This window comes from Trachypithecus francoisi, unplaced genomic scaffold, assembly GCF_009764315.1.
Source record: "Trachypithecus francoisi isolate TF-2019V2 unplaced genomic scaffold, Tfra_2.0 Lachesis_group13, whole genome shotgun sequence".
Taxonomy (NCBI): Eukaryota; Metazoa; Chordata; class Mammalia; order Primates; family Cercopithecidae; genus Trachypithecus; species Trachypithecus francoisi.
Genome location: NW_022681458.1, coordinates 44,943,411 through 44,971,310, shown reverse-complemented (window position 1 = coordinate 44,971,310; position 27,900 = coordinate 44,943,411). Strand labels below are relative to the sequence as shown.

Sequence of the window (27,900 nt, the reverse complement as noted above, 5' to 3'; positions counted from 1 at the left end):
AACGACGTACTAGACCACTGCATTACCAGGTGCTGAAAATACAAATATTTTTTAAAAACATATCTGCTTAGTGTCCTATTACTGTGTAGTATTATGGTGTAGTTAGGTGTCAAAATTATAGCTCTTTTGAAGATGTAAGAATTTTTTTTAGCCAGGGATAAATATTCACAGAAAACAAAGCCAAACGTTACAACTAGCTACCAGAGATTCATAATCTACAAGTACACAAAACTTTAAAAAAATAATTTCAAGTTGGCTTGTGCCGTTATAGGCCAATAAACTTTTTGATGTGAGATTGATGCCTAAAAGCTTGAGCAAGATATAAAATAATGATAATGTACAAAGGTTTCCTCTCAGGAGCAAATTCACTTGAGTATACTTAACATTTTAGGGTAAATTTTACCTTTTATAAGTTACTTCTCAGGACCTTAATTAATAACCTCTTAACCTAAAAAACTGGACTTTTTTCTCCTGAAAGCTTCTGAGTCAAAAATTTATGGAGAAACTATTTCAGAGCACAGCTACAACGACGCTGACTCCCTGTGGGTCACACAGTCCAAAAAACAACTTGTTTCTTTACCTCTTCCCATATTCACTTTCCCTTTTAATACAGCTTCCGCTTTTATCATCCACTGAAATTACAAATTGCAAAGGTCCAAGAGTCCTGAATAATCAAATATATGACCAGATAATTAAGAATAAATCAACTAATTTATGAATATAGAATATAAAATGTAATTATTCTCTAGATGATCGGCTATATAGTTAAGTGGTCACAAATTTTCCTTTATAAATAGGTAAATAATAAAAATGAATTATTTAGGGGTAGTAATACTCGTGTTCAGTATACAAATCATACTTTCTGCATAATAAAATAACCTATTTGTGTGACTATGACCTCTATTCCACTGAAACGCACAGCTCTCTTAAGTACCAGCAGACTATCTGACTGTTAATTGCAAAGAAATATCAAGTCTTCATAGTTAAAAATGACAAGACAAATTTAAAGACAAAAATATGAAGAAAAAAGGAATAGGAATCTCAGATGAATTGTTGTAATGCAAATGAACCTCTAGGTCCTCTAATACAATAATGGAATTACTTGCTGCCCTTTAAGAAATGTTTAACAAATTCAAGAGGATAATCTGAAAGACTATTCAAATAATATTTAGTGATTTTAAAAACTAGACAATGTGGGCAACCACTTTATTTTATAGGTAATGTGAATTATCAAATTTAAAAACTGCACAACAAATTCTATTGTTCTATTCTGTTCTGTTCTCCCAGATGGAGTCTTGCTCGATCACACAGGAGTGCAGTGGTGCGATCTCAGCTCACTACAACCTCCACCTCCTGGGTTCAAGCGATTCTCCTGCCTGAGCCTCCTGAGTAGCTAGGATTACAGGCACACGCCACCACACCTGGCTCATTTTTGTATTTTTAGTAGAGACCAAGTTTCACCATATTGGCCAGGCTGATCTCAAACTCCCGATCGCAAATGATCCACCCGCCTCGGCCACCCAAAGTGCAAGGATTACAGGTGTAAGCCACCATGCCCAGCCAAAAACACACAGTTTAAATGGAAAAGAAAAGAGTTATTTTGACATTATGTTACATTTCAAACATTTTGTTATATTTCAAACATTTAAATCAAATTAATCACTAAAGGGCCCAATGTACTCACTGTCTATATAATATTAAATAAAGGTAGAAGTGAGGAAACATGAATGATTTTACTTTTAATACAATATAAAGGTAAGAAAGATAATAAACCATAAAAAAAATTTTTTTTAGGTAGTATAACAGAAAACTATAGTCTTGTAGCAGGAAGAAAGAAAAATAAGAGAACAGTTTCAGAAATGATACTATTTACAATAAAACCTGCTTCTCAAATTTTTATGGAAAATGTTTAACATACACAAAAGAGATTAGTCCAATGAACTTCCATATACTCATTATCTCGTTTCATCTCTACCTCCAACCATCTGAAACCTCCTATTTAACTATATATAGATGTAATTTGAAATTTAGCTTCCATATTACCTTGAAGTACATGAATTTTTGTCCTACAAAGCCCAAAAACTACATATTTTACATATTTAATGAGTTAATCCGTAAGATTTTCCTATCAATTTTTACCAGAATTTTATGAGGGCAAGAAATTCCACCTGTGTACTTACTCACTGCTATGTCCCCAGTTCCTGGCACAAAATGAGCGCTCACTACATTTAATTTATACACAATCCTACATTACTTAATACAGCAAATAGTATCCATTAAGGAAGAAAAAGAAGCTTTAAGGAGTAGATAGAATATAAAAAAGGAAAAATTTAGAAGTTTCTGTTTTTCAGATTTTTTAAAAAACTAATTATAGAAATTTTCAAATATACAACAGTAAAGAGACCACCTTTATGAACCCACACCTAGTTTCAACTGTCATCACCATTTTAATGCAGGCTTTATTTTAACCATTTTACTTTAAAAGAAACAAAAGCTCCTTACTAGATCCTGCAACTCCATTCAAGTCAACATTTTCTTTCCTTTCTCACCTATTTCATAAAAGACATGTCTATACCATATCATATTTTGGAAACATCAAACATACAAAAATGAAATCATAGAAATGTAAGTGCTAAAGGCAGAGTAGTGAACAAGACAGACAAGATTTCTGATCTCTTGGACTTTATACTCTTATTAGAAGAGACATGCTATTAAAGTAGATAACACGAAACATAATTTGAAATTATGATAAGAACCCCAAAGAAAATTTTAAAAGAACAATTTGTTGGTGATGGTGTAAGGAAACAGGCACAATCATATTATTGGATGTATAATTATTTTGTTTAAACTACTTTAAGTGAATCTTCAGTACCTAAGATAGCTAGAGACCTTGAGGCACCAGACATATGGAAGCCTGCCAGTGCATTCCTCCAGATTCTGCCTGTCCCTAAAGATCTGGCTGTGTACCTTTACTATATCGCCGTAGTAAGTCTTAACCATGAGTATAACTATGCGCTGAGTGCTGAACACTGGGGTAAGTGTTGGGGACTCCAGTCGTGTACTGAGCATTGTGTATTACTTTTGAAGCAGGATTTTAAAAAAAGTATTAAGTATATTCATTTTTAAGAAACAAATCAAGTAACGAGAAATTTGAATGAATTACCTGTACAATAAGAGCATGTCTCCGTAACACATACTTCTGAGATGCCATATGAATAAAGGTTAGGCCTATACAGAGGCTATAGAGAGGTTCATCAGGGTGAGTGCGAAAGGCTTGCACATACTGTCCTGGAAAACGAGCAGTGGTGTCAGACGGTGTGACAAGAACAGAGTTCTTTACTTCTTCTACACTTTTAAGGCTAAACAAACATTACTGATTTTAACATATATAAGGTGGACATTCTATCTTAAATATCAACCAGAGACCTACTAAATTAAATTTTAAAACAATTTATAAAATATAATTAGAACAAGTTCCCCATGAATGTATGCTGACCATGAAAATTAATATGAGGAACTAAACTAACTTTTTCTAGGCACAGCTAGACATTTTCATGTCAAGTAACACTTCCAAAATAAACAATTTATCAGCTGCAATAATTAAATCTATTTTATGACCTTAAATCTATTTTGAAAATAGAGTATGTGTGTTTTGGGGAACATTTTCGTAGAATCAGTTGATCTGTTTTATAAATTCAAATGTGGTGGATCATGAAGGTGAGAAAAGGAAAGCTTTGTTTTGTTTTTTAGACTACGGGTGTTGTTTTCCCAAAAGTAGCAATTATTTTGTTTTTTCTGAAAAAGCTAAATGTATCCAATAACACAGTAAGAATTTGGGGTTTTATGAATTACATGTATTCCATATATATAATCATCTCTTGTCAAAAAAGCCTAATCATATGCAGTAGGGGAATTTAAGCAAGTTTTTCTCATAGAGGAATAACAGATAGTGTATCACATATAGATGAAAATTTCTATTCCTTCTGGCTTCTATTCTGGAAGGAACGGCACCACAGGCAGCAAAGATGGTACACTGCCATTTGTCTGTGATTTTAACCTTTTGTAAAAGTTTCTAATATAGGAAAATAAAATATTTATATTTTCTTAATATAAAACAATTCCACAAAGCACACACAAAAGAGGAATGTTTCAACATCTGATGTTTGAGGTTACTGGATGAACAATGATAAAAATACTAGCCATACACAAGGAATCATGAAAGTATTAAATAGCCAAAAACCATAGTTTACTCATAAGAAGTAAATCTGGCAACACCAGCTTTTAGGCAGTCGGACATGCATGCCTAATTTTAAGTTTAAACATTTAGTTATTTTTCCATTTGCTCCTTTTTTTAAGGAGACTCTGCAAGTAATACTTGTTTACTTCTGATTCCTTATTACAGAAATTCCTTATTATAAATGATTAATGAAGTTTCCTTGAGTTTAATTAGAATTAGTAAGCACCACATAAATAAACCTTAATATAGACTTATCTCCTAAAGGAATGAACTTTCAGCAAATCTTGAATACGTTTTGCATATAGCAAATTAAAATCAGGTGGCAAAAGCATCCATAATTAACGAAAATCATTTTAAAAATAAATAGGCCTAAGCAGGGAGAACTGACCTTTAAAATGAATGTTATAAGACCTATATCAGCCTTTTACAACCAAAGCTTAATAAGAATAACAAATATTAATATTAGTAATTATTATTGTTTTTGCTACTATATCCACTTGCTATATGTGCTAGGCACTGTTTTAAGTTCTTTATATTGACTCATTTAATTTTCACAATAATCTACAAAGTAGGTCCAATTATTATCTCCATTTTAAAGATAAAGAAACTGAGACAGGAGGAGGTAGAATAATTTGTCGCAGTGGGGCTGCTAATTAACCCAGACAGTTCCACTCCAGAGGCTAGGCTCTTCACCACACTGTTTATGCACTACAAAGTCACGTGCCAGGACACTTACCAAGCGCATGCTTAAAACTACCAGATACAAATGCATTGTGTCCATTTAAGACACACAGGGCATGATTTTCTGGGTTTTTCAGCATCAAACGGAGACAGAAGCGATGATGTCGTACATCTTGGGAGTGCATGGTAACTTGATTGAAAATGTTCCAGAGCTGGGGTTTATTGACATTTTCCATTACCATTATCCTAAAATTGCAGGAAGAGGGTTAAGGGAGAAAATAATGTAAAAATCTTCCTGATTTCTAAAAATGAAACCCTTCAGTGCTGTCCTACCAGCACTGAAATGTACCATCCTCCAACAAGGAAAAGCAGACAGTTTCAATCTATTTAAAGCAAAACTCTCCTACGCAATAAAAGATTTTTCCCAGAAAATGCTGCTTAAGTTAGTGTTTCTACATCTTACTTCTACTTTCAACAAAACTTTTAAACTAAAACAGAAGCAAGTGGTTTAGGTTTCACTTTTTCTCTCCTTGCCCACTATAGCTACAGTACTGAATAATAACTCATATTTGTCAGGCATTGGCCAGGCACGGTGGCTCACATCTGTAATCCCAGCACTTTGGGAGGCCGACGCGGGCGGATCACCTGAGGTCAGGAGTTCGAGACCAGCCTGACCAACATGGAGAAACGCCGTCTCTACTAAAAATACAAAATTAGCTGGGCCTGGTGGCACACGCCTGTAATCCCAACTACTTGGGAGGCTGAGGCAGGAGAATCGCTTGAACCCAGAAGGCAGAGGTTGCAGTGAGCCAAGACCATGCCACTGCACTCCAGCCTGGGCAACAGGAGCGAACTCCATCTCAAAAAATAATAATAATAATAATATTTGCCAAGCATTGTTAGAAGGCATAACAACTCCTTTAACCTTCATCATAACCCTATGAGATGGTAGTATTATGATATCCTTTTATAAGTGGAAAGACTGTGGCACTAGAGATTACCTAACTAGCCTAAGGTCACGCAGCCAGTAGGCGTCAGGGCTGGGATTTGAACCCAGAAAGTCTGGTCCTAGAGTGCATCTTCTCATATATTGCCTCTGAGAATCACCAATGAACTGAATTAACCGGTTTATTGTTTAATAGGACAGCCAAAAGTAAAGTAGCTTCTAAATCAAAGTACATTTACTTACTCTATTAAAGAATCTAAATAAAATAAATAACTGAGAAGTCACCTGATATAGTTGTATGCCTTTCTGAAATTTTTGTCCAGAATTGCAGCAGACAGACCAAAGTATTCTAGTTCTTTGCGTTTTTGCCTGTCATCATAAAATGAGTAATATTCCAATGAGGAATCTACAAGCAACTCAGCCTCTTGAAATCGGGATAGGTCACATAAGGAGTATATGGCCTTCAACAGAAGATTCCACCAGTCATCCTTTGTCAAGACGCTTGTGAGCACAGCAAATATTGCTAAAATGAGACCAATGAAAACCAGTTAGGACACTGTATTTCCAGAAATAGCAGTATTAGAAAAATTCACATAATCAATTTTAAGATAAGCTTAATAACCATGAGCCTAAATTGTTGCCAGTGCTCTCCGGACAAAGATGAGAAGGGGTGGTTGCTTACACTCCTTCAATACTACCTCTTTCTACTCTGCCAGTTTAACCACCTGCATTCCCAGGCATCTGATTCGGACTTGTTCTCTACAAGTTCCAGCTAGTTCTATCTGCATTTCTCCATGTTAGCTAGGATATATCTCCTCCAGGGTAGAACAAGTGTACTTTCTATGACTGCAGTCCCATAGAGAAGTGGTCCCAACCTTTTTGGCACCAAGGACCAGTTTCATGCAAGGCAATTTTTCCATGGACCGGGGATGAGAAGGATGGTTTCAGGATAATTCAAGCACATTACATTTATTGTACACTTTATTTCCATTATTATGTTGTAATATATAATGAAATAATTGTACAACTCACCATAATGTAGAATCAGTGGGAGCCCTGAGCTTGTTTCCCTGCAACTAGACAGTCCCATCTGGGGGTGGTGGGAGACAGTGACAGATCATCACGCATTCAATTCTCATAAGGAGTATGCAACCTAGATCCCTTGCATAGGCAGTTTACAATAGGGTTTGTGCTCCTATGAGAATCTAACGCTGCTGCTGATCTGACAGGAGGGGAAGCTCAGGTGGGAATGTTCGCTTGCCCACCCACTGCTAACCTCCTGCTGCGCGACCCAGTCCCTAGCAGACCACGGACTGGTACCAGGGTTGGGGACCCCAGTGATAGAGGATTACATATATATGGGCATTCAAATGTTTGCTCAGCAAAAGACTTCAAATTCATACTTTGAGATTCAAGTTGTTACCTTTTTCTGATCTCAATTTTCTCTGCCTTAAAATGTCTCTTTAACAACCTCCTTTCTCTGTAAAAAGCCTACCTTTTATAGCCCTTAAGAAATATCAAAAGCCATAAAAAATTTTACTGTCTTTGATCCAATAATTTTCCTTCTGAGAATCTATCCTAAACAATCAAAATATGGACAAATCTGTATCTATGAAAATGCTCACTACATTACTGCTTATAAAAGAAAATTGTCAAAAGTGATCATATATCAAAAAATAAGAAAATGACTAAATAAATTATGGAACCACTATCCAATGGAATATTACACATTCCTTAATTATAATAACTGAAGAGAACAGAGCAAGATGATGAAATGTCTATCCTGGTACACCAGTGTAATGTGATCCTCACCATGATAAAATTTACAAAACAAAACAAAACCTTATGAGCCTAAGAAAAACTAACCGTGGACCTCCAGTGAGGAATCACTGAAAGAAAACAGGTAGATCACACAGAGAGAAAAATACAACACAAGGAAACATGGTTGAAAACACAAGCTGCAGAGGTAGAAGCTGTCGTCTTTTAAAGTTATATTACTTGAGACTAGGTCTCACAGCAACTTATTTTCAGAGTTTCTATGACTATTGCTACATTTGTTAAAAATTATTTCATAGAGAATGGAATATATGTAAGTGAGGTCTCTGGACAAATAATCTATACTGTCATCTAACCTACACAAATTTCTTAAACTATATTTTCTTTTTAAAAAGTCAAAGTTTTGTTTTACTTCTTTCACAGGAAGATCCAAGCAGATGCTTTCCTTTGAATTTTTTTAAAGTATTTACATTTAGCCTTTCCTTTTTAACACTGAATGAGTTTATTACACTTGAGAGATTTAGATTAGAAAATCTCATTTTATTTGAAAAGGGTATTTTCAATTAATTACTTCATGAGTCTTTTTCAATTCAGCCAAATTTTATATAACATAATGCAAATGAAGTTATTACCTTTTGCATCACAATTTGCTGACTCTTGGTCATTGCTGTCTGATATTTTGTCTCTCGATACTTTAATAAGATAGAGATGCCGCTCTCCAGACTTGGAACTGGATATCAAACAAACTTGGGCTCGATTCATTGCTACCTGAATTAAAGATAAAAATTTCAGATTTTTTAAACAATAACTTTTTTGTTTAGAGACAAAGTCTTGTTATGTTGGCTCAGGCTGGATTTGAACTCCTAAGCTCAAGTGATCCTCTCACCTCAGCCTCCCGAGTAGCTGGGACCACAGGCACACGCCACCATACCCAGCTCTAAACAATAATTTTTTAAAGAAAACCTATGGGTCACAGGTGCCACAAGACTGAAAGCTCCCTCAGTAAGAAAAAAAAACCAAATTACTACATTAAAAAGCTAAAATGAGAATGAACTGACTTATTTTTTTCTTACCAAAGGAATTTTGGTCACATTCCTCACCTCAGAAAGAAAAAAGGCAATTCACATTAACATTATAACATGTATACACACACATCCCCAGAGACACACCCACAGAGCTACCTCCCTGCAAATAAGCCAGACTCAGAAAGAATATCAGATCTGGAAAATACTTTTGCAAAGTGAGTAATTTTGGCACATAGTTCTGTCTACAGGGCCAATATCTGATAGTACTATGGTGCTCACTTTTCTAAATATGTACTAGGGAAGATTTTCACTTAAGCTACTGTCAAGAACTTTCAGTCATATACCAATAATCTCTAGCTTTTTTTATCTTTCATTTTAAAAAGTTTGAGTTTAATGAAGTAAAACCATTATCAAGTAGTATAAGCTATGTTTAAATGAAATATTAAACATTTAAAAAGTCAACAAGGCTAACATGAAGAAAGATCATTACCCACCTTTAAAAGCATGGCTAACATAGTAAGTAAGGTATCCACATAACCATACATTTTGCCTTGTGAAAACAATAGAGTAGAACGATGAAGCAATAACTTCAGTTCCTAAACAAATAAGCACATGATGATGAGCCTAACAAGATTCCTTTTCTATAAATTGTTTTATTTGCATAGAAACATTTTTAAAAACCAAACTTTAATAACATTTGCTTTATGGTCTTTCACAATAATTAAGAGCCAATATTTTAAAAACTATCATTTGTAATAAGTGGCTGAAACCTAATACTTAAAATCATTTTTCAAAAACATTTTAATATACTAAAATAAAATTTTGGATATAAGCTGTAAAGACATCCTTAACTGAGGAGAAAGTTCTAAAATATAATGTACCAAGAAAAACTTCCCTCTATGTGACATGGCCCACCTGCTGTGCAGCATTTGCATCCTGTGCTAAAGTATCTGGATCGTACATTGGTTCCAGAGCTTCCAGGGCTTTCTCAGGCCGGCCCAGCTGCTGCTGAAGGGTAGAAAGTGAAATCCTTGCATCCAAATGGAGTGGGGCCAGATCAACCACCTTGCCATAGCTTTCGGCAGCTCGCTCCATATAGCCTAAGGCCTTTAAACATTCTAAGAAAATGTTAAAGCATAAATATGAACTACAGATTTGTAAACTGGCCAAAATTACTTTCCATTTTAAAAGAAATACAGCAATGTAAAAAATTATAACAAGAGATGAATACGTATTTCTAGTACTTTAAAACTATCCCTAATCTCTATTAATCAGTCGATCTCTCATAAATTTAAATTGCTAAGGAGTAATCAGTTTATACATATAATTTAGGGTTCTGCTTTATTCATTGTGAATTACATTTTAAACACTGTCTTCATTGGCATCTTGAATGGTTACATGATAATCAAATTGATTATTTAATTATATTATTTGCCATTTAGGTAGTTTCTAAACTTTTACTCTAATAAATAATACTACAGTAAACATCTTCACATATATAAACCAGAGCGCACAATTGGCAGACCAGTGTAACCCACAGGTATGTTTTATTAGCCCATTTTACTTTAAAATAATAATTTCATTATTATTAGATGATGACCATCATCTTTAGGTTAAATTTTGATAAAGGAAGAACACTAATATGGATGGATCATCACAGTGACATTTCTTACATTTTCTCATTTTTCACTTTAAAAACATTTTATTTTGTTATGTTGCAAGCACTGAATTCCTCTAATTATCTTTCTTATATACTGATCCCAAATTTCTCTATGATTTTTAGATGACTCTGAGTTTTACCTTTCATTCATCTCAAGCCACATGGGCTCAAAATGGAAACAGCATTTATCAGAATCATGACTAAATAGGATGTTTAAAGTATATACTATTAGTAACACAGGAGCAGTTTCAATATCACAGCCCTAATTAGAAAGGCAATAAAAACTCAAATATCCTGCTCATGTCTTTAAAATTCAAATTTCACAAATAATGCAACTTTTCACGATGGTATTACATTTGTATTCATATTCATTCATCTAAACGGAAAAGTGTTACCTTAATCATTAAGTGCGCTCTTTCCTAGTTCATATCTATGATGTGACTGCACTACTGACCCAAAATGCCAATCAATGCTTCTCTAGTTATAGACAACTTTCTGTCATCATATAATACTTAAGAGCCATTAGAGTTTTCTGCCATCACACAGTATTTGAAACCAAAACTATTCGATTTTTAAAGCGTCTTTTATGTTGACTCAATAAGAAATCCTATTAGAATACTTTTTGCTTTCATGTAAGAGCCATTAGAGTTTTCTGCCATCACACAGTATTTGAAACCAAGACTATTCGATTTTTAATGCGTCTTTTACATTAACTCAGTAAGAAATCCTATTAGAATACTTTTTGCTTTCATGTATTTCTTCAAAAGATTTAGTCATGTTTCTTAAGCTATTTTTTCCAGTCTAAATGATTCACTTCAGATTACTATGGACTTAGGCACAGTGTAATAAATGGCTGATAAAACCTAATTTTAAGCATGTGTGGCTCAAAGAACATTGAAAAATATATTAATTTTTCCCAAAATAACATATTAAATCTATAAAAACTCTTCAAAATTAGATTTTGCCCCAAGTCTGACAATCCTTTACTAGAAACCAGAGCCTATGGTTAAGACAGGTTCAAGACAGGCATTTAAGGGAAATGAGTCCTTCTACTTCACTCTGGCATCATTAAGTGAATCGTTCCTCCAAAGCATTAGTGATGGGGAAATCACTTAGTTGCCTAGCAAGACAATTTAAAACACTGACTTTCAAAAAACTCCCCTGAAACCAGAAATACTTACACTATAATAATTATTACCATCTTGGTAAAGTAAGTTATTGGCTGCTTATATGATTAAAACTTCTTCCTCCCACAAAAAAGTGTTACCTGCATGACGAAGCCAAACTACTGCAAGGTTGTATCTTTCAGAGCAAACAAGAGCACTGAGGAGGGGAAGTGCAGAATTATATTCACCAACATCCAGAAAAGCTTCAGCAACATCTAGGTATAGGTCTCCCATATCTTCAGGATTCTGTTCTACTAGTGTTGTCAAGAGAGGCTAGACCACAAATAAAAGCCTGATGTTAAACATTGATTACAAACGTGCACATCTATCTATAGGTTTTTTCTTCTTTTTTTTTTTTTTTTTTTGAGACAAAGTCTCTCCCTGTCACCCACGCTGGAGTGCAGGGGCACAATCTCGGCTCACTATAACCTCTGCTTGCTAGGTTCAAGTGATTCTTGTGCCTTAGCTTCCTGAGTAGCTGGGATCACAGGTGCATACCACCAGGCCCAGATAATTTTTGTATGTTTAGTAGAGACAAGGTTTCACCATGTTGGCCAGGCTAGTCTCAAACTCCTGGCCTTAAGTGATCTATCCGCCTCGGCCTCCCAAAGTCTATAGCTCTCTTTTTAAACTACATATCAGTTATATGAGGCAAGCTGAAAAGGAGCAAGGCTTAATAAAACCAGCTTTATATGATCAATTTTCTGTTCACTTCTGCATCTTTATTTTAAATAACTCATACCCACTGAACACATTTAGTGGATCTGTTTAAAGACAGGCATTGCAGGAACTAAGACACAGCTAATCTGTTTTGCTCTTCCTCTAACCAGCACAACATCCTGTGCCTCAGGGCTTCTGTGTCTGCTGATGTTTTTGGAAAGCTGTTTCCTTAGATATCCCCATGGTTTACCTCCTCACTTCCTTCAGGTCATTATTCATATGTCACCTTTTTTTTTTTTTCCCGACAGGGTCTGCAGTCTCTACCTCCTGGGCTCAAGCAATCCTCCCACCTCACCTCCCAAATAGCTGGCACTACAGGTGTGTGCCACCACACCCAGCTAAATTTTTTGTATTTTTTGTAGACATAGGGTTTCACCATGTTGCCCAGGCTGGTCTTGAACTCCTGAGCTCAAAAGATCCACCCGCCTCAGCCTCCCAGTGCTTGGATTTTAAGTGTGCACCATGGTGGCCAGCCAAATGTCACCTCATCCCCTACTGAAAACTGCAACTTTTCCCTGCCCCCAATATTCCTTATTTTCCTCCTTTTTTTCCAGAACACTTATCACCAGCCAATGTCCTGTGTATGTTATTTATTTGTTTTATTATCGAATCCCATTAAAACAAAAAAGCATCCCAACCCATGAGGTTATGGATTTGTATATTTTACTCAATACCTTATCCTAAGGTTTACAAAGTAGATGCTAAGTACTTTTTTTTTTTCAATAATATACTTGGTCCAAAGTCAGCAAAAAAGAATAGCTGTCAGAATTATTACCAATTGTCTAACTGTCTAATGACAATCTCAAATTGTCTAAAGACAATCTCAAATTATGATCTTTAGATTGTTATTTTAAAAGAAAAATTACTGTAAGCCCAATTGCAAAACAATTTTAGTTTTCATAATGTATTCATACAAAATTATTTGATGCTTACTGTTACCTCCCTGGTTATTAAGAAATGTGAAACTCTAGGGTCAAGTTATAATTTCTTGACATCTAAAGAAAACAGATGGTGCATTTGATCTGAAGTATCTCAAGTGCAGATCTTGTTACATACGTTAAGTGGTTCAAGAATGTTGAGATGTACAAGGCAGACCATCAGCTTCACTGTGATATCTATTGGCACGCCATCAGGTATAGTGCAGGTGACATTCTCAGGAGCTGGAGAATACACAGACAAGAAGCAGTTCCTATATGCAAGCTTAAGATGTGTATCTTCTATGTAAGGCCTCATTTATTTCAATCACATCAAAAGATTCTACAGTCAATTCTTAGTGTGGTCAACTCTACTAATAAGTTCTTATATCTCTCCGAGTCTGTCCTTTGGTAGCAAGTATGCTTCCTATTCTATTTCTCACACCTTATGTATTTATGCGAAACTTACTTTCACACCTTCTACTAAAATACGGAGAACTAAAATGACAAAAATAATGAGGATATATGAACCCTCTTTTTTTTTTCTTGAATTGAAAAGTCTCTTTTTAGTGTTCACTAGAAACAGGCTAAGAAAAGGATAAAATAATACTGTGTTATTTTCTAAAACCTCATTACAGCAAAATAATTTTTAAAGCCCTGGGAAATTAAAGGAATTTTTATCCACATTTAAAGTATTTTGCAAAGTCTAATAAATTCCAAATAAGTTTACATGTTTTTGTTTCAGAAAAACCTGAAGTATAGAGGACATTACAGATGTAGCGTAAGTGGTGAAATAAAAAATTACTTCAAGAATTAAATAACTATATCTGTTTTACAGAACTTGTCATATAAATTATAGTACAGCCAGTCTTCCCTATCTTCAGGTTCCACATATGCAGATTCAACCAACTGCAGATCAAAAATGTTAAGGGAAAAAAATATATATATAATATATATGTGTATACATATAATATATATGTGTATATATATCATTAAATAATACAAACTTAAAAAGCAATACAGTATAACATCTGTATGAATCTCTATGAATTATTCATCTCTATGAATTAGCAGACTGGCTTGTGTAAGTGAATTACTACTCAGCATTAGGATGGATCATATTTTAAATAACAGTTTTTGTTATTTAAATAACATTTACATTGTTATTTACATAGCATTTACATTGTATTAAGTATTAGATTGGTGCAAAAGTAATTGTGGTTTTTGCCATTAAGTAATCTAGAGATGATTTAAAGTATACAGAAGAAGATACATAGGTTATATGCAAATAATACACTATTTTATGTAAGGAATTTGAGGATCCAAGGATTTTGGTATGAGGGGTGTCCTGGAGCCAATCTCTCATGAACACTGAGGGGAGGCAATATAGATTGCCTAAAATTACCAAGTTATAGGAGGATTTGGACAAGTTTAATTAAAAGACTGTTTTTATCACTGAGTTCTAGGACAATAACTGGTATCAGCAATCCAGTTGAGATATTTGGTCTGCTCAACGAGAGAGCAGAATTTACCTACCATGTAAATTTACTCACACTAAGCCCTGAGCTCCAGCTCCATGAGGACAAGAACCATGTCTGACTCAAGGCTGTATCCACAACATATTTCTTCTGTAGACAATACCTAAGGTCACCTGTCTAAGGACTAAACACAATGCAGTCATTTTAACGAGCCTTTGACTTTACTAAAATGGGATTCTATCTTTATCATGTATGGGTTCTATATTCCAACTGTATCACTTTTTCTTTCTAGAAATGCTGTTTGCTAACAGTCTGAAATGTTGGTGTCCCACCAAAATACCTGTGTTGAAACCTAACCCCCAAGGTGAAGTTATGAAGAGGTGGGTTTTTGGGAGGTGACTATCTGGGTGGGATTAGTGCCCTTGTAAAAGAGGTCTGAAGAAGCTTGTTTGTCCCGTTTGCCACGTGAGGACACAGCAAGAAGGTACCATCTATGAGAAAAGGGCTCTCACCAGACACCAAATCTGCTGGTGCCTTGGGCTTTCCAATCTCCAGGACTGTGAGCAAAAAATTTCTGTTGTTTATACATTACCCAGTCTAAGGTCTTTTGTTATAGAAGTCCAAACAGACTAAGATACTGTTCAATAAAATATATTTACATGTTTTAACTTTCAGCAAGAATAGTATATGAAATACTTTAAATCTCAGCATAGGCCTTAAAGATATAGTGTGTATAGATGCCTAAGTCTAAACCCTACTTTCATATCAAATCAGCAAGTAAAACTCAACCTTATGTTGAATACAAGATGTATGCCTAAAATCAAGTGATTCAAGAAAGCTGAAAATGAAAGGACAAAGGTATAGCAGGCAGGTGCAAACAAAAAAAACAGGTGTCACAATCTCAATATGAGACAATGTAGAATTCAGACCAACTATATTTAAAAAGGTAAGAAGGTCACTTAATAATGCTACAGGGCAGTGCTACTCAAACTATAGTCTTGGACCTGTGCAGGTACACAAACTGTTAACAGTTCAATCAGGTAAGTATGGAGATTGAGAGTAAGTATTTAGACACTTTAATGGCAATTTGACAATGCTAAGGAAAGTAGCATATATATTTATAGCCCCTACAGCTTATAGATTATTAACTAACATTTAACAACACTATCTTTTAAAAAGCTTGTCTTTGTGTCACTGATATTTTGTTTTCCAGAACTCCCATTAGGTCTTTCACATTTAGAAGAATTTAAAAATGTGACCATCGACAGACAATGCATAATCTACCAATAAATGGTCTCCTTTTTAAAAATGCATACTAAAAAACTACCTTTGCTCACTTTGGGGGATGTGTTTTAATTTCCTAGTCTTCTGGACATATCTTTTTCTTTAAAGGTATTTCATCAACTCTCAGCTGCCAGATTTCAGATGCACCATTATTTTACATACTAAAAAACAAAGAAGCCACTACTTAAACTCTAACCTGTTGTTGATTTATGTTAATATGTACCAAGAAGGGAGGGAGGAAAGTAAAATATATTAAACAACAAAATGATTATAGCTACAGTTAAAACTTGCACAGAACTTAATATTTCTCTAATATTTTTCAAAACAAAGCACAGATTTTCAACACAATTAAGAAAAATCTTAAACAGAAATTATGGCAGTAAAATAATAACTTGGGCCTTGGCTTGTACCTAGGCCAGGTCCCAATAAAGTATCAAAACTGGCAAAGCCTCCTTCGCGTGCCCTAATCCATGCTTCCATCTGCAATTCCTACTCCTTATTCTACTCATTCACACCACCCTGATGATCAACAGCCCCAGCCACAGACTGCGATCTGGTCCTGCTCTTCCAAGCAGAGCTCCTACACCCTGTGACTCAGTCTGGATCACACTCCCCATGGGTATCTGCTTAAACTGGGCCTCTATAAACATCTTCTGATCCTTGTACACTGCCCTCTATTTTTCCATAACATCAACTTTGCTACAGAAATTATCACACAACTCTTAAACTGTATGCACTTCATCTGAACGCCTCTTCCCCCCTCCATTTCCTTGAGAACAGGAAAAGTCATACTCATCTGCGTATTCTCCACACACCCAGCAGTCCCTTACAAGAAACTTATTGAACTGGGTTTCCCTCCCCAACAACTGTCCACTTTAACATTTATCTGTCCCACATCTTACCTTGGGCCTTACTCTCTATGAATTAGCACAGACTGGCTTGTGTAAGTGAATTACTACTCAGCATTAGGATGGATCATATTTTAAATAACAGTTTTTGTTTTTGAATAATTATGCCTTAGCGCAAAGGATTACATAATGACGGATTTTTTAGGCATGATGACAGGCCAGGGAGGGAGCTGTTTTGAACCAGGCAGGACTCAGTACCAGCTCACTTGCCCCTTCCGCAGATTCCATCAAAATCCTCACAGTGTAGGGGCTGAAGGTACTATACAGCAATTCTCTTACAAGAGCCGGGTTATATATTCTGCTCATAGAGATCAATTTTGCTACAACTTGATATAGGGTCTTCAATGTTAGTATTTTTACAGAATAAGTTAATGAGTATGGTACAAAGAGACTCTGCAAGCCACACTTAGGTATAACTTTCTAACCCAATCATTAATTACACATTTGAGTTTTCAAACAATGTAGGGTAATCGTATTAGCTTCTACTTATTATGTGAATGCTTAAGCTTAAAGTAGATGTTTTAAATAAGAGCATTTTAGGTCCTATTTGAAAATCAAATTGCTTCAGTGCTAAAGGTTTTTGATAAACTTTAGTAATTCGTTTTTTTCCTATAAAAGTGAATGAAAAAGACTGTCAATGAAAAATGCCATGTTCAAATGGACATACTAAGAAATAAAAGGGACTCAAAACAAATTTTTAAAAAGATGACTTGTAAGTCAATACTCACAAGATATGAAATCTCTCAGAAAAAAATTCTTCTTGGGAAAACTTATTATGAGAACATTAACTATCAACTCACCACAGTATGAAAAAAATTTTCACCATAAAACGCCACCTTATGACCAAGAGAGGATTATATACACTTTCCTAAGCAGAGGAAACTACAACCTTTATTCTCTTCTGAGGTGCCTTCTTCTGAAGTTCTTTTTTCCAGCACAATTCCAGAAAAATCTGTAATTACCTAAAAGAATGGGACAGAAGAAAGGAAATAAAATAGTTATATATGAAAAACCTTTTCATAATGCGAAGATTTGTACAGTTATTTCAGATAATCCCTAATATAAAGATGGGCTATAAAAAGAAACTGTAAGTCTTTTAAAAATGAGAAACCCTGTGACACATTAACATTTTAATATCCTATTAACTAATGCAAACTCAATGTATATAACTTCTCTATATCAAACCAACCTACTTTCCCCCAACCAGCTTAAGAACCAAATCACAGCAATTTAATCCTACTACTATGAAGTACAGACATACTTAGCACCTGTGATAATGGCAATATTTTTTATTATGTAACTATACTTCATATTTCATACTGAATTGCTATAAAATCTAGAAATCACTTGTTTCCATATGGAGTTTAAATATATACATAATTTAATATATAACTAAAACGAAGAACTGCCAATTTTTAAGAATTTCTAGAACACAGAAACACATTCAAAACCTAACAGAGAAACACATAAGCATTCCTACCTCCAAAGCTTTGTCATACTGTTTGTTAGAAATATATAGTTCAGCTGCTATGTTAACATCTTCCATGGAGACTAGGCCCTGGTGTTTTGAGAAAGCTTCATCAATTATGTTAATAGCAGAAGTAACATCATTGGCTTCATAGTAACTCCTAAAAAAAAAGTGACAAAATGGATGAATATTTATTTAATTCCAATTATAAAACTCACTTCCTTGCTTAGGCTATCTAACAATGAACAGTGATTTTCATTTTCTTAGAATTTGAGAGGAATGTGTATTTCCTTAAAATCATAATCAAAACTGATCCAGAAAAAATGTGCAGTGTCAGTAAGTGTTATAATTTCAAGCATCTCACTCTCCAAAAACTACCTCCTATCATTCCAGCTCATTCCCTCTTGTAATCCAATACCAACTCTTCTACCTCGACAGATCTACAAAGCATAGGTCCTACCACTTTTTCACCATCGCCTACACCCTGCCTGGGCTCACTTTCTTCCTTCTCCAAGGCCCAACATTATAATTATTCCTTTGCATACATCCTCAGTCCTCTTGCCCTGCTCTCCCTTGATCAAAATCACTCAATAAAACCCCAAGCCTGGTTAAAATACAACTATATCTACTCTTCACCACCACCTGCCAGCTGACCATGTCGACTGGTCTCACTCTAAATTGATGACCAATATTGATGAGCAGTATTACTAGTACCTATTCAGTACTTCTCAAACTTGAATGTGCATATGGATCAACTGGCTATCTTGTAAAAATGCATATTCAGATCCAGTAGAGCTGGGGCAGGCCTGAGATCCTGCATTTCTGACAAGCTTCCAGGTGATGCAAATACTGCCAGTCTGTGGGGCAGTAATGTCCGAGACAACTACTGACATCTTCTCTCTCTCTTCAAACCGCCAGCAGTCTCCCAGTCCTACTCTCAGTTGATGGCCTTTCTTGATATTTTTACCAAGGAAAGAGAATTAAATCAGAACATCCCACATATTTCCAGCACATCTACCTACCATTCTCTTTTTAACCTAATCCAATTAATTTTGCCTCTCCCCACTCTGCCAATATTTCTAATCTCCTTGTTGCTAAATCTGTCAATTCTCAATGCTCATTTTATGTGATCTATTTGCAGTATCTCACACAGATGATCATTCCTCCTCCTTGAAGTGCTTTCTTCAATTAAATTCTAGAACATCATGCTGTTCTCAGTTTCCTCCTACTTCACTGGCCATTTCCTTTTAGTCTCCCAGCTGTTTCTTCTTCCTGACTTGTAAACACTGAAGTGCCTTAGGGTTCAGTCCTCTACACCCTGTCCACCTCCCCAACCCACCCCTCATACTCAATACATCAGAAAATCTTGAGAGCTCAGCCTTCAAAATACATACATAATCTGATTACTTCGTACCAGTTCCTGCTGCTTACATCCTGGTCCATGTTACCATTTTCCCTTCTATGTATCACTATAATAATTTCCTAACTGGTCTCCATGCTTCTGCCCTTCCACTATTCAATCTGTTCTCAAAAGAGCAGCCAGAATTGATGCACTTAAAATTTAAGTCAGACTATGTCACTTTTCTACTCAGAACCCTCCAGTGACTTCCAAACTCATTCAGAATAAAAGCCAAAGCCCTTACAATAGCCCAAAAGGGCTAAAGATCTATTCTTCTGATACCTCTCTGCACTGCTCCCCTTAATTCTTCAGCTTCCCTAACCATACTTTGTACTTGCTATTTCTTTTACCTGTCATACTTTCCCTGAATATCTGTTCTCGTACCTACTTCAATGCACCTTTAGTCAGTAGGACCATAAAACAGAGAATTAAGTCCTTCTCTAATCACTCTATCTAAAAATAACACACCCCCACCCTAAACATCAAATTCCTATCCCTTTTTCCTGCTTTATTTTTCTTCATATCACTTATCAACATCTGCAGTACTACATATTTAGCTGTTTATTTATTGCCTATCTCTCTCACTGAAATGTAAGCTATACAAGAACAGGGGATTTTTAAAACTTGCTCAACAGTAGATACCCTGGTTTCCTGTACAGTACCTAGTGCCAAAGATATATTCAATAATATTTCTGGAGGGAAAGTAGGGACCAAAGGGAAAGCCTAAACAGAAGTTACAGTGATAGAATTCCATGTAGGAAAGACCTCAATGGCAGTGGCAGAACTGACAATCATCACTCTTTCCCAAACAAGTATTATATCTAATAGACGTGGAAAACCAATTTACTATCATGGGCCACCTAACATTTCACAAAGTCAAAGGCTACTGGACTAACCACTGTGACAGCTACACAGATTTAACTAACAGCAAATAACCTGAGAAGACCCTCAGTGCTCATGGTATTCCATTAGGGATCAACTTAGGGTTGCCTTGCCTCAGCAAATTTCCTAGAAACGTTTTCTAGTAGTCCTATGCAACCCATCCCTGGGAGGGTAAGGGACGGTTTCACAGCTAAGCATCATTGTGATAAAGGCTGTAGAATTAATAGGGTCACCCCAGTGTACCCTGATGGAGATGGTTACTCCTAGAACAAAATATCATCTGATATCCCTAGAATAGAAAGCATATCACAAGGCATTACTCAGCAAAAATGTCTGCTACTTTGTTCTGCTGTGCAGCATACCAGAGAAGTAAATGCAGTAGGGCATATTTTAGAATAAAATATATACCACAGTCAATAATCTGCCAACTGTAAAAGAATTTTTATAGTCTTAAAATACCATATACTGGCTCAAGATAAAATAATAGAAGATCCCAAACCATTAACATTTCATTGGCAAATCTGCAATAAAAAATACTTTTTTAATTATTGCAAATATACACAATTTCGACTAAGTTTGGAAACCTGAGAACCTACTCATCCTTTTAGGACATGTCCCATTTTTAAACCTCTGAGCACTTGAAATGTAACCTTATATACACAATTTTCTAAGCAATGACACAGTTGACTTGGAAACAGAAAAGTACTGAAAATTCGGTACAACCTAAAAACAGGGCTGGGCATGGTGGCTCGTACATGTAATCCTAGCACTTAGAGAGGCCAAAGAAGAAGAAATGCTTGAGGTCAGGAGTTCGATACCAGCCTGAACAACACAGCAAGACCTTGTCTCTGCAGAAAAAAATTAAAAATTAGCCAGGTATGGTGGCGTGCACCTGTAGTCCCAGCTACTCAGGAGGCTGGGTGACAGGATCACTTGAGCTCAGAAGTTCATGGTTGCAGTGAACTATAAACAGGACATTATACTATAACACCAGCCTGGGTGACAGAGCAAGATCCTGTCTCAAAAAACAAAACAATAAAATACATAAGGCAAAACACTTCTTGAACTTCAATGAAAAGGACATTCTATTCCAAATATATGCTTTGATTTGCAAAATAAGATTAACAGCAGCAACTAGATATGTTACACTCCAAACTTACTTTGCCATATCTCTAGCCAGCTGCATAAAACGTTCGCCATCAGATGGAGACAAAAGGTTTAAAATACGCCTATAACCATCCATGGCCATTTTATGATCACCCATCTGTTCGTAAAGGCTTGATCGCTCCCACAGATAACGGACATTGGTAGGTTCATATTTAAGAGCTAAAAAGAAAGAAATACAAATTATTTACCACAAAAAGGGGTGCATGGTACCTGGGTGTGATCCATCATCTTCTCAGAAAATTTAATAAGCAAACTAATTCATCAATGAAACAAAAGGAGTTATTCTGAATAAATGTATTTTCATAGGAACTCGACGAGGTTTGATGTAACACCAGATAGAATCTGAATCTCAATAGTAATCTTCTTCTTAATGTGGTCAATCTAGTCTGATGTTAATCCTCAAGGAACAGCTTAGAACCAACACCGATCTTAGTGGGAAACTGAAGGTACTATTCATCTACCAACTTTTGTGTTGTATTATCTCACAACACTCAAAAAGTCCCTGACAAACATGAGAACAGAGGAACCCCAAATACTTACCTCTAGAATACCAGACAATAGAAACAAATTTATCTCAGCCAAAATAACACTCCAGAGTAGCAAATACAATGATCAAAAAACCTACTATGTAACATCTTATAAAAGTGAAAAAAAAATTTTTTAATTACCTTTTGTATAGCAAAAAATAGCCTGCTTAATATTGTCTTGTTCCAGAGACATTTCTGCCAGTCTAACCCATTCTTCTGTGTCACTGGGATTTAAATGCGCAGCAATCAACTCAAACTGCAATGATTTTTCCATATCACCTTGGTCCTCATATATCATGGCAAGAGTAGAGAATGGCTCATAAGCCAGAGGAGCTATAACAAATTAAAAAAATAAATTCCATTGGCTGAGAGAAGAGGCTTGAGTTGATGTCAATCCCATGGTTCAAACTGTGTGTCTTTTTTTAAATACCTAAACTCTTCAAATCACTCTAGCAGAATTATACAAACTGCTTAAGACGAGTTAAAATAAATGCTAGATTACATCTGCTTTATTTTCATACATTTTTAGCATTTTTAAAGCATTGCTTTCTCTAAGCAAGGTATAATTTCATGAAAATCCTAATCTCTACCACATCTTCCTCATGAAAATCCCCCTTTGCTCAGGATAAACATGGCTTTCAGTATCAGCAAGTTCATCCCAATAAACACCAGCCACATCAGTGGGGCTGAATCTTCATGATTTAGCTCCCATACCAAGGAGTATAGTATGAATGAACAGATGATCCCTAAGCAGCAGCTAAATGGATATCAAAGTGACTGGCTAATCTACATTTCTGAAATACTGTTTCTGAAACAAAACTCAAAGATTATGAGGTATTAAAGTCAACGATTTTTGTCAAAAACAATTATAAACTAAATTAAAGGGAACAAATAATACTGGAAAGTAGGAACCAAATGAAATATACTAAAGGAAAAAGTCTGTTTAATCTTAAGCAGTAGCCTCAAATTACCCTAATGAATAATACAGGAAATTATAATAAGACTTCTAAAAGGACCCTAGTCTAACCAAAAAGAAATGCCAAACTATTGAAAAGATAAAAGTTCACTGTATTACAGCTATCCAAACCACTCTGCAGAGCATAATTTGGCAACACATCAAGGAAAGAAAACAATAAATATAAGTAGTTTAAAAAAAAACCACACTGAAGGTATCATTCAATATGCCCAAGACGCATCATTTAATTGAGAGATAAGATGACAAGTTTAAACTGTCTTTTACCAAAAAATAGATAACATCATCTAGTACTGCATGATCTAGAAAACAAAAGGATAAAAGAAAGCTCTTCAAGTGGTTTTAATATAATGTATTTGCCATACTGACAATTCAAAAGTCTAAATCCTTCAACTGAAACGTTAAAAAAAAAAAGTAACTGTGAAATTCAACAAATATTAATGACATCTCATTGAATCATACTCTGAGATTTTCATTTTCTTGTGAAAAGTGGCAATTACCATTACCACAATCACCCTTAAGCTTCTGAACATATTTTCCAAATAGTACTGTGAGATGCTACCCCATTTGTTTTAAGTCAGACTATTAAACTGCTATTATTAGTAAAATCTCCACAGAAAACACCTTGTCTTATGATTTCCATGCACATCAATATCGCTTCTTCACGTTCTCCTCGAGCAAAACGAATGTTGGCTTCACCCATGAGACCTCTCAGAGCTCTGGGAAGTTTACTCCGAGGTCTTTTCTCCTGTATGGAAGAAAAATGACATTTAGATTAAAATATAGTGAAATCTTAGATTTCAGTTCCAACCATATTAATAAAAATAGAATATAATAAAACTGAAATTCTCCTTTAAAAATTTTCAGTTTTCGAAACTCAGAACTAAATAGTTGCAATTCCAATTGACTCTTTAACATTAAAGTTTATAAAGTCAAAATTGGCCATTCTTGTAATCCCAGCACTTTGGGAGGCTGAAGCAGGTGGATCACTTGAGGCCAGGAGTTCGAGACCGGCCTGGCCAACATAATGAAATCCATCTCTCCTGAAAATACAAAAAAATTAGCCAGGCATGGCGGCGCACGCCCATAATTTCAGCTACTTGGGAGGCTGAGGCATGAGAATCGCTTGAACCTGGGAGGCAGAGGTTACAGTGAGCCAAGATCACACCACTGCATTCCAGCCTGGGTGACAGATCAAGACTGTCTCATTAAAAAAAAAAAAAGTCTAAAACTCAATTGCAGGAAAAAAAAGGGTCAGGAGTTACTAAATTACTAATTAGAATAATAACAAATATAGAGCTGGATGCTGCAAAATGGATTTATATTCCAGGATTATGATGTAATCTACTGAAGATCCCCTTTCTTTCAAATTTATCCACTCAAAATGAACTTGTTTAAAAAAGTATCAAGTTATAGTATGGACATGGACATATTTTTTAAGACAGAGTCTCACTCTGTTGCCCAGGCTGCAGTGCAGTGGAGTGATCTCAGTTCACTGCAACCTTGATTTCCCGGGCTCAAGCATCCTCCCACCTCAGCCTCCAGGGCAGCTAGGACCACAGGAGTGCACTACAACACCTGGCTAGTTTTTTAAAAAGTTTCTTGTAGAGACAGAGCCTCACTATGTTGCCCAGGCTGATCTCAAACTTCCTTGGCTCAAGCAATCCTCCTGCCTCAGCCTCCTGAAATGCTGCCATTACAGGCATGAACCACTGTGCCTCACCAGTATGGACCTTTGAATAGCAAACCCGCAGTCCATTTTCACACATGCAATAATTAAGGTTGTGTCTGTGTGTCTGTTAGATTCCACCTTTCTAGCATCTCTTAGAAAATAAATGGCCTGATTGGTTTAAATGAGCCACTTTGCTTTGACTTTATTTATTGTATTGTATTTATTCTCTTGAGAGAGGGTCTCGTTCTGACACCTAGGCTGCAGCCTTGTCTTCCCCAAGCTCAGGTGCTCCTCCTACCTCAGCCTCCAGAGCAGCTGGGCTATATAAACATTATCTAATAGGAAACATAATAAACAAATAACAACAGTTGTGTCATAGTATTTCCTTTCATATAGTTTGAACTGTTTCCCAGGTCTAACTTACAGACTTCTTTTTCAATTACTATGTCACTTTCTTCATTGTTTATAAATACCAAAATAAGTAACAATTTACCTTCATCATTTTCTTGGTTTCACGATTGAGAACCATCTCCAATACAAATACATCGCCAGCAGTGGGTTGCTCAGGTGTTTCTTCCTCCTCCTCCTCCTCTTCTTCCTCTTCCTCCTCATCATCTTCATTCTCTCCAAGCATGGAAGCAAAGACCTTGTGAACTGACTTACTCACTCCATCTGATGTTTCTCCTGAGAAAAGAGACATTGATGATGGGGGAAGGGGAGGAAGCTGCAGAATTCTCCGTGAAAAACAAGTATTTTCTAAGTATAAATTTTTACCCCAATAACACCAAATTTGAAAGTAAAAAATAGTAAATGAACACCCTCAAAAACCAAACCAAAGAAGAAAGTTATCACAAAGCCATGTATTTTATTCTACAGGAATAGCTGACTCATCCTTTAGGCCTCATCCAGATTTATAGGCAAATTTAACTGAAAAATCAGAAGCACATACAATAATAGGAAAAAAATAGAAGAATTATAAGACATAGACCTAAGAACTAAACAAGACTAGCAGTATGGAGCCCTGGTGGTATAGCATAGTGGTTCAAAGTGAGGGCTCTAGAGCCAAGCTGCCTGGTTCCAAACTTCATCTCCATCTATCACCAGCTGTGTAACCTAGGGGAAATTACTGAAGCTCCTCTATACCTCAGTTTCTTTTTGCAAAATGGGTTAATAATAATTCATAGGGCTACTCTGAGGACAAAATGAGTGTGAGTGTGTCTGTGTATATATACACTATGAATGCCTAGCATACAGTAAACACCCATTAAATGCTATTATTAGTATTAAAATAGCTTTATTATTTCAGGAATAAAATACATGACATAGTTCGTTTGTATCTCAGGATACCACCATAGTATAATGATTTTTGAGTGTCAATAATGATGACTTTGAATGATCAAGAAAAAGTTAAGTTCAGAGGCCAATTTTCTGTTAAAGCAGAGACATTGCTATGGTTTTTATATTTGTCCCCTCCAAGTCTCATATTGAAATTTAATCCCCAATGTGCCAACACTGAGACATCTTTAAGAGGGGGCCTTTAAGAGGGACTGGGTCATGGGGCTTTGCTCTCATGAATGGATTAATCCATTCATGATTTAATGGGTTGTCATGGGAGTGGGACTAGTGGCTTTACAAGAAGAGGAAGAGAGACCTGAGCTAGCATGCTCAGCTCCCTCACCATGTGATACCCTATATCATCTTGGGACTCTGGAGAGAATCCACAAAGGTCCTCAACAGATGTGGTTCCTCTGCCTGGGACTTCTCAGCCTCCCTAACTATAAGAAATAAATTATTTTTCCTTATAAATTACCCAGTTTCAAGTATTCTGTTATAAGCAACAGAAAACACAAAGATAGACATGTAACATATTTCTGGAAAAGTTCCAACAAAATAGTTAAAATTTTAAGTATATATATAGAGATATAAATATGTTCAAAAAAGACATATTTGCTTTGAGATGAAGTTTCGCTCTTGTTGCCCAGGCTGGAGTACAATGGCGCAATCTTGGCTCACCACAACCTCCACCTCCCAGGTTCAAGCAATTCTCCTGCTTCAGTCTCCCAGGGTAGCTGGGATTACAGGCATGTGCCACCACACCTGGCTAATTTTGTATTTTTAGTAGAGACGGGGTTTCTCCATGTTGGTCAGGCTGGTCTCAAACTCCCGACCTCAGGTGATCCACCTGCCTTGGCCTCCCAAAGTGCTGGGATTACAGGCGTGAGCTACTGCGCCCAGTCAAAAACTTTTTTTTTTTTTGAGATGGGGTCTCACTCTGTTGCCCAGGCTGGAGTGCAGTGGCATGATCCCAGCTCACTGCAGCCTCCACCTTCAGGGTTCAAGTGATTTTCATGCCTCAGCCTCCCGAATAGCTGGGATTACAGGCATGAGCCACCACATCCAGCTCATTTTTGTATTTTTTTTTGAGACATAGTCTTGCTCTGTCGCCCAGGCTGGAGTGCAGTGGTGCCATCTCAGGTCACTGCAGCCTCTGCCTTCTGTGTTCAAGCAATCCATCTCAGCCTCCCAAGTAGCCGGGACTACAGGCGTGTGCCAACACACCCAGCTAATTTTTGTATTTTTAGTAGAGACGGGGTTTTGCCATGTTGGTCAGGCTGGTCTTGAACTCCTGGCCTCAAGTGATCCACCCACCTCGGCCCCCCAAAGTGCTGGGATTACAGGCGTGAACCACTGCACCCGGCCTGTGTTCAAAAACTCTTATACATACTTACTTATGTGAAATGCTTCAAATGCCAAAGATGATGCCTAAATGAGATAATCAATGTTTAATGAAGAACAGATTTTAAAAGCTACATGTTCTGAGTAATAAATATTATTTTGAAGTCATAAGGATCATATTCAAGAATTCCGAATATTCAAAATAAAGATGAAAAGAAACATGTAAAATTTATCAGAGGAACAAAAGAGCAATCGTATGATCCATTCTGATACAAAGAAGCATTTGATAAAATCCAATACCCATTCCTAATAAAAATTCTTAGTCAACTAAAAATGAAAAG

At 36.0% G+C, this 27,900-nt stretch overlaps 1 protein-coding gene across 1 annotated transcript in view; it reads right to left on the bottom strand.

Moving 5' to 3' along the window:
• GTF3C3 (general transcription factor IIIC subunit 3) overlaps positions 1–27,900 on the bottom strand; it is a 34,821-nt gene that overhangs the window by 2,494 nt on the left and 4,427 nt on the right. The window contains exons 3-16 of the mRNA XM_033230781.1: positions 25,377–25,567; positions 23,836–23,959; positions 22,380–22,571; positions 21,705–21,870; positions 18,276–18,423; positions 17,685–17,757; positions 13,268–13,371; positions 11,593–11,764; positions 9,581–9,783; positions 9,160–9,261; positions 8,273–8,408; positions 6,150–6,387; positions 4,974–5,164; positions 3,164–3,288 (exon numbers count right to left, since the gene is read on the bottom strand). Coding sequence (XP_033086672.1) covers positions 3,164–3,288; positions 4,974–5,164; positions 6,150–6,387; positions 8,273–8,408; positions 9,160–9,261; positions 9,581–9,783; positions 11,593–11,764; positions 13,268–13,371; positions 17,685–17,757; positions 18,276–18,423; positions 21,705–21,870; positions 22,380–22,571; positions 23,836–23,959; positions 25,377–25,567 — 2,165 coding nt within the window. The remainder of the gene's footprint in view (positions 1–3,163; positions 3,289–4,973; positions 5,165–6,149; positions 6,388–8,272; positions 8,409–9,159; positions 9,262–9,580; positions 9,784–11,592; positions 11,765–13,267; positions 13,372–17,684; positions 17,758–18,275; positions 18,424–21,704; positions 21,871–22,379; positions 22,572–23,835; positions 23,960–25,376; positions 25,568–27,900) is intronic.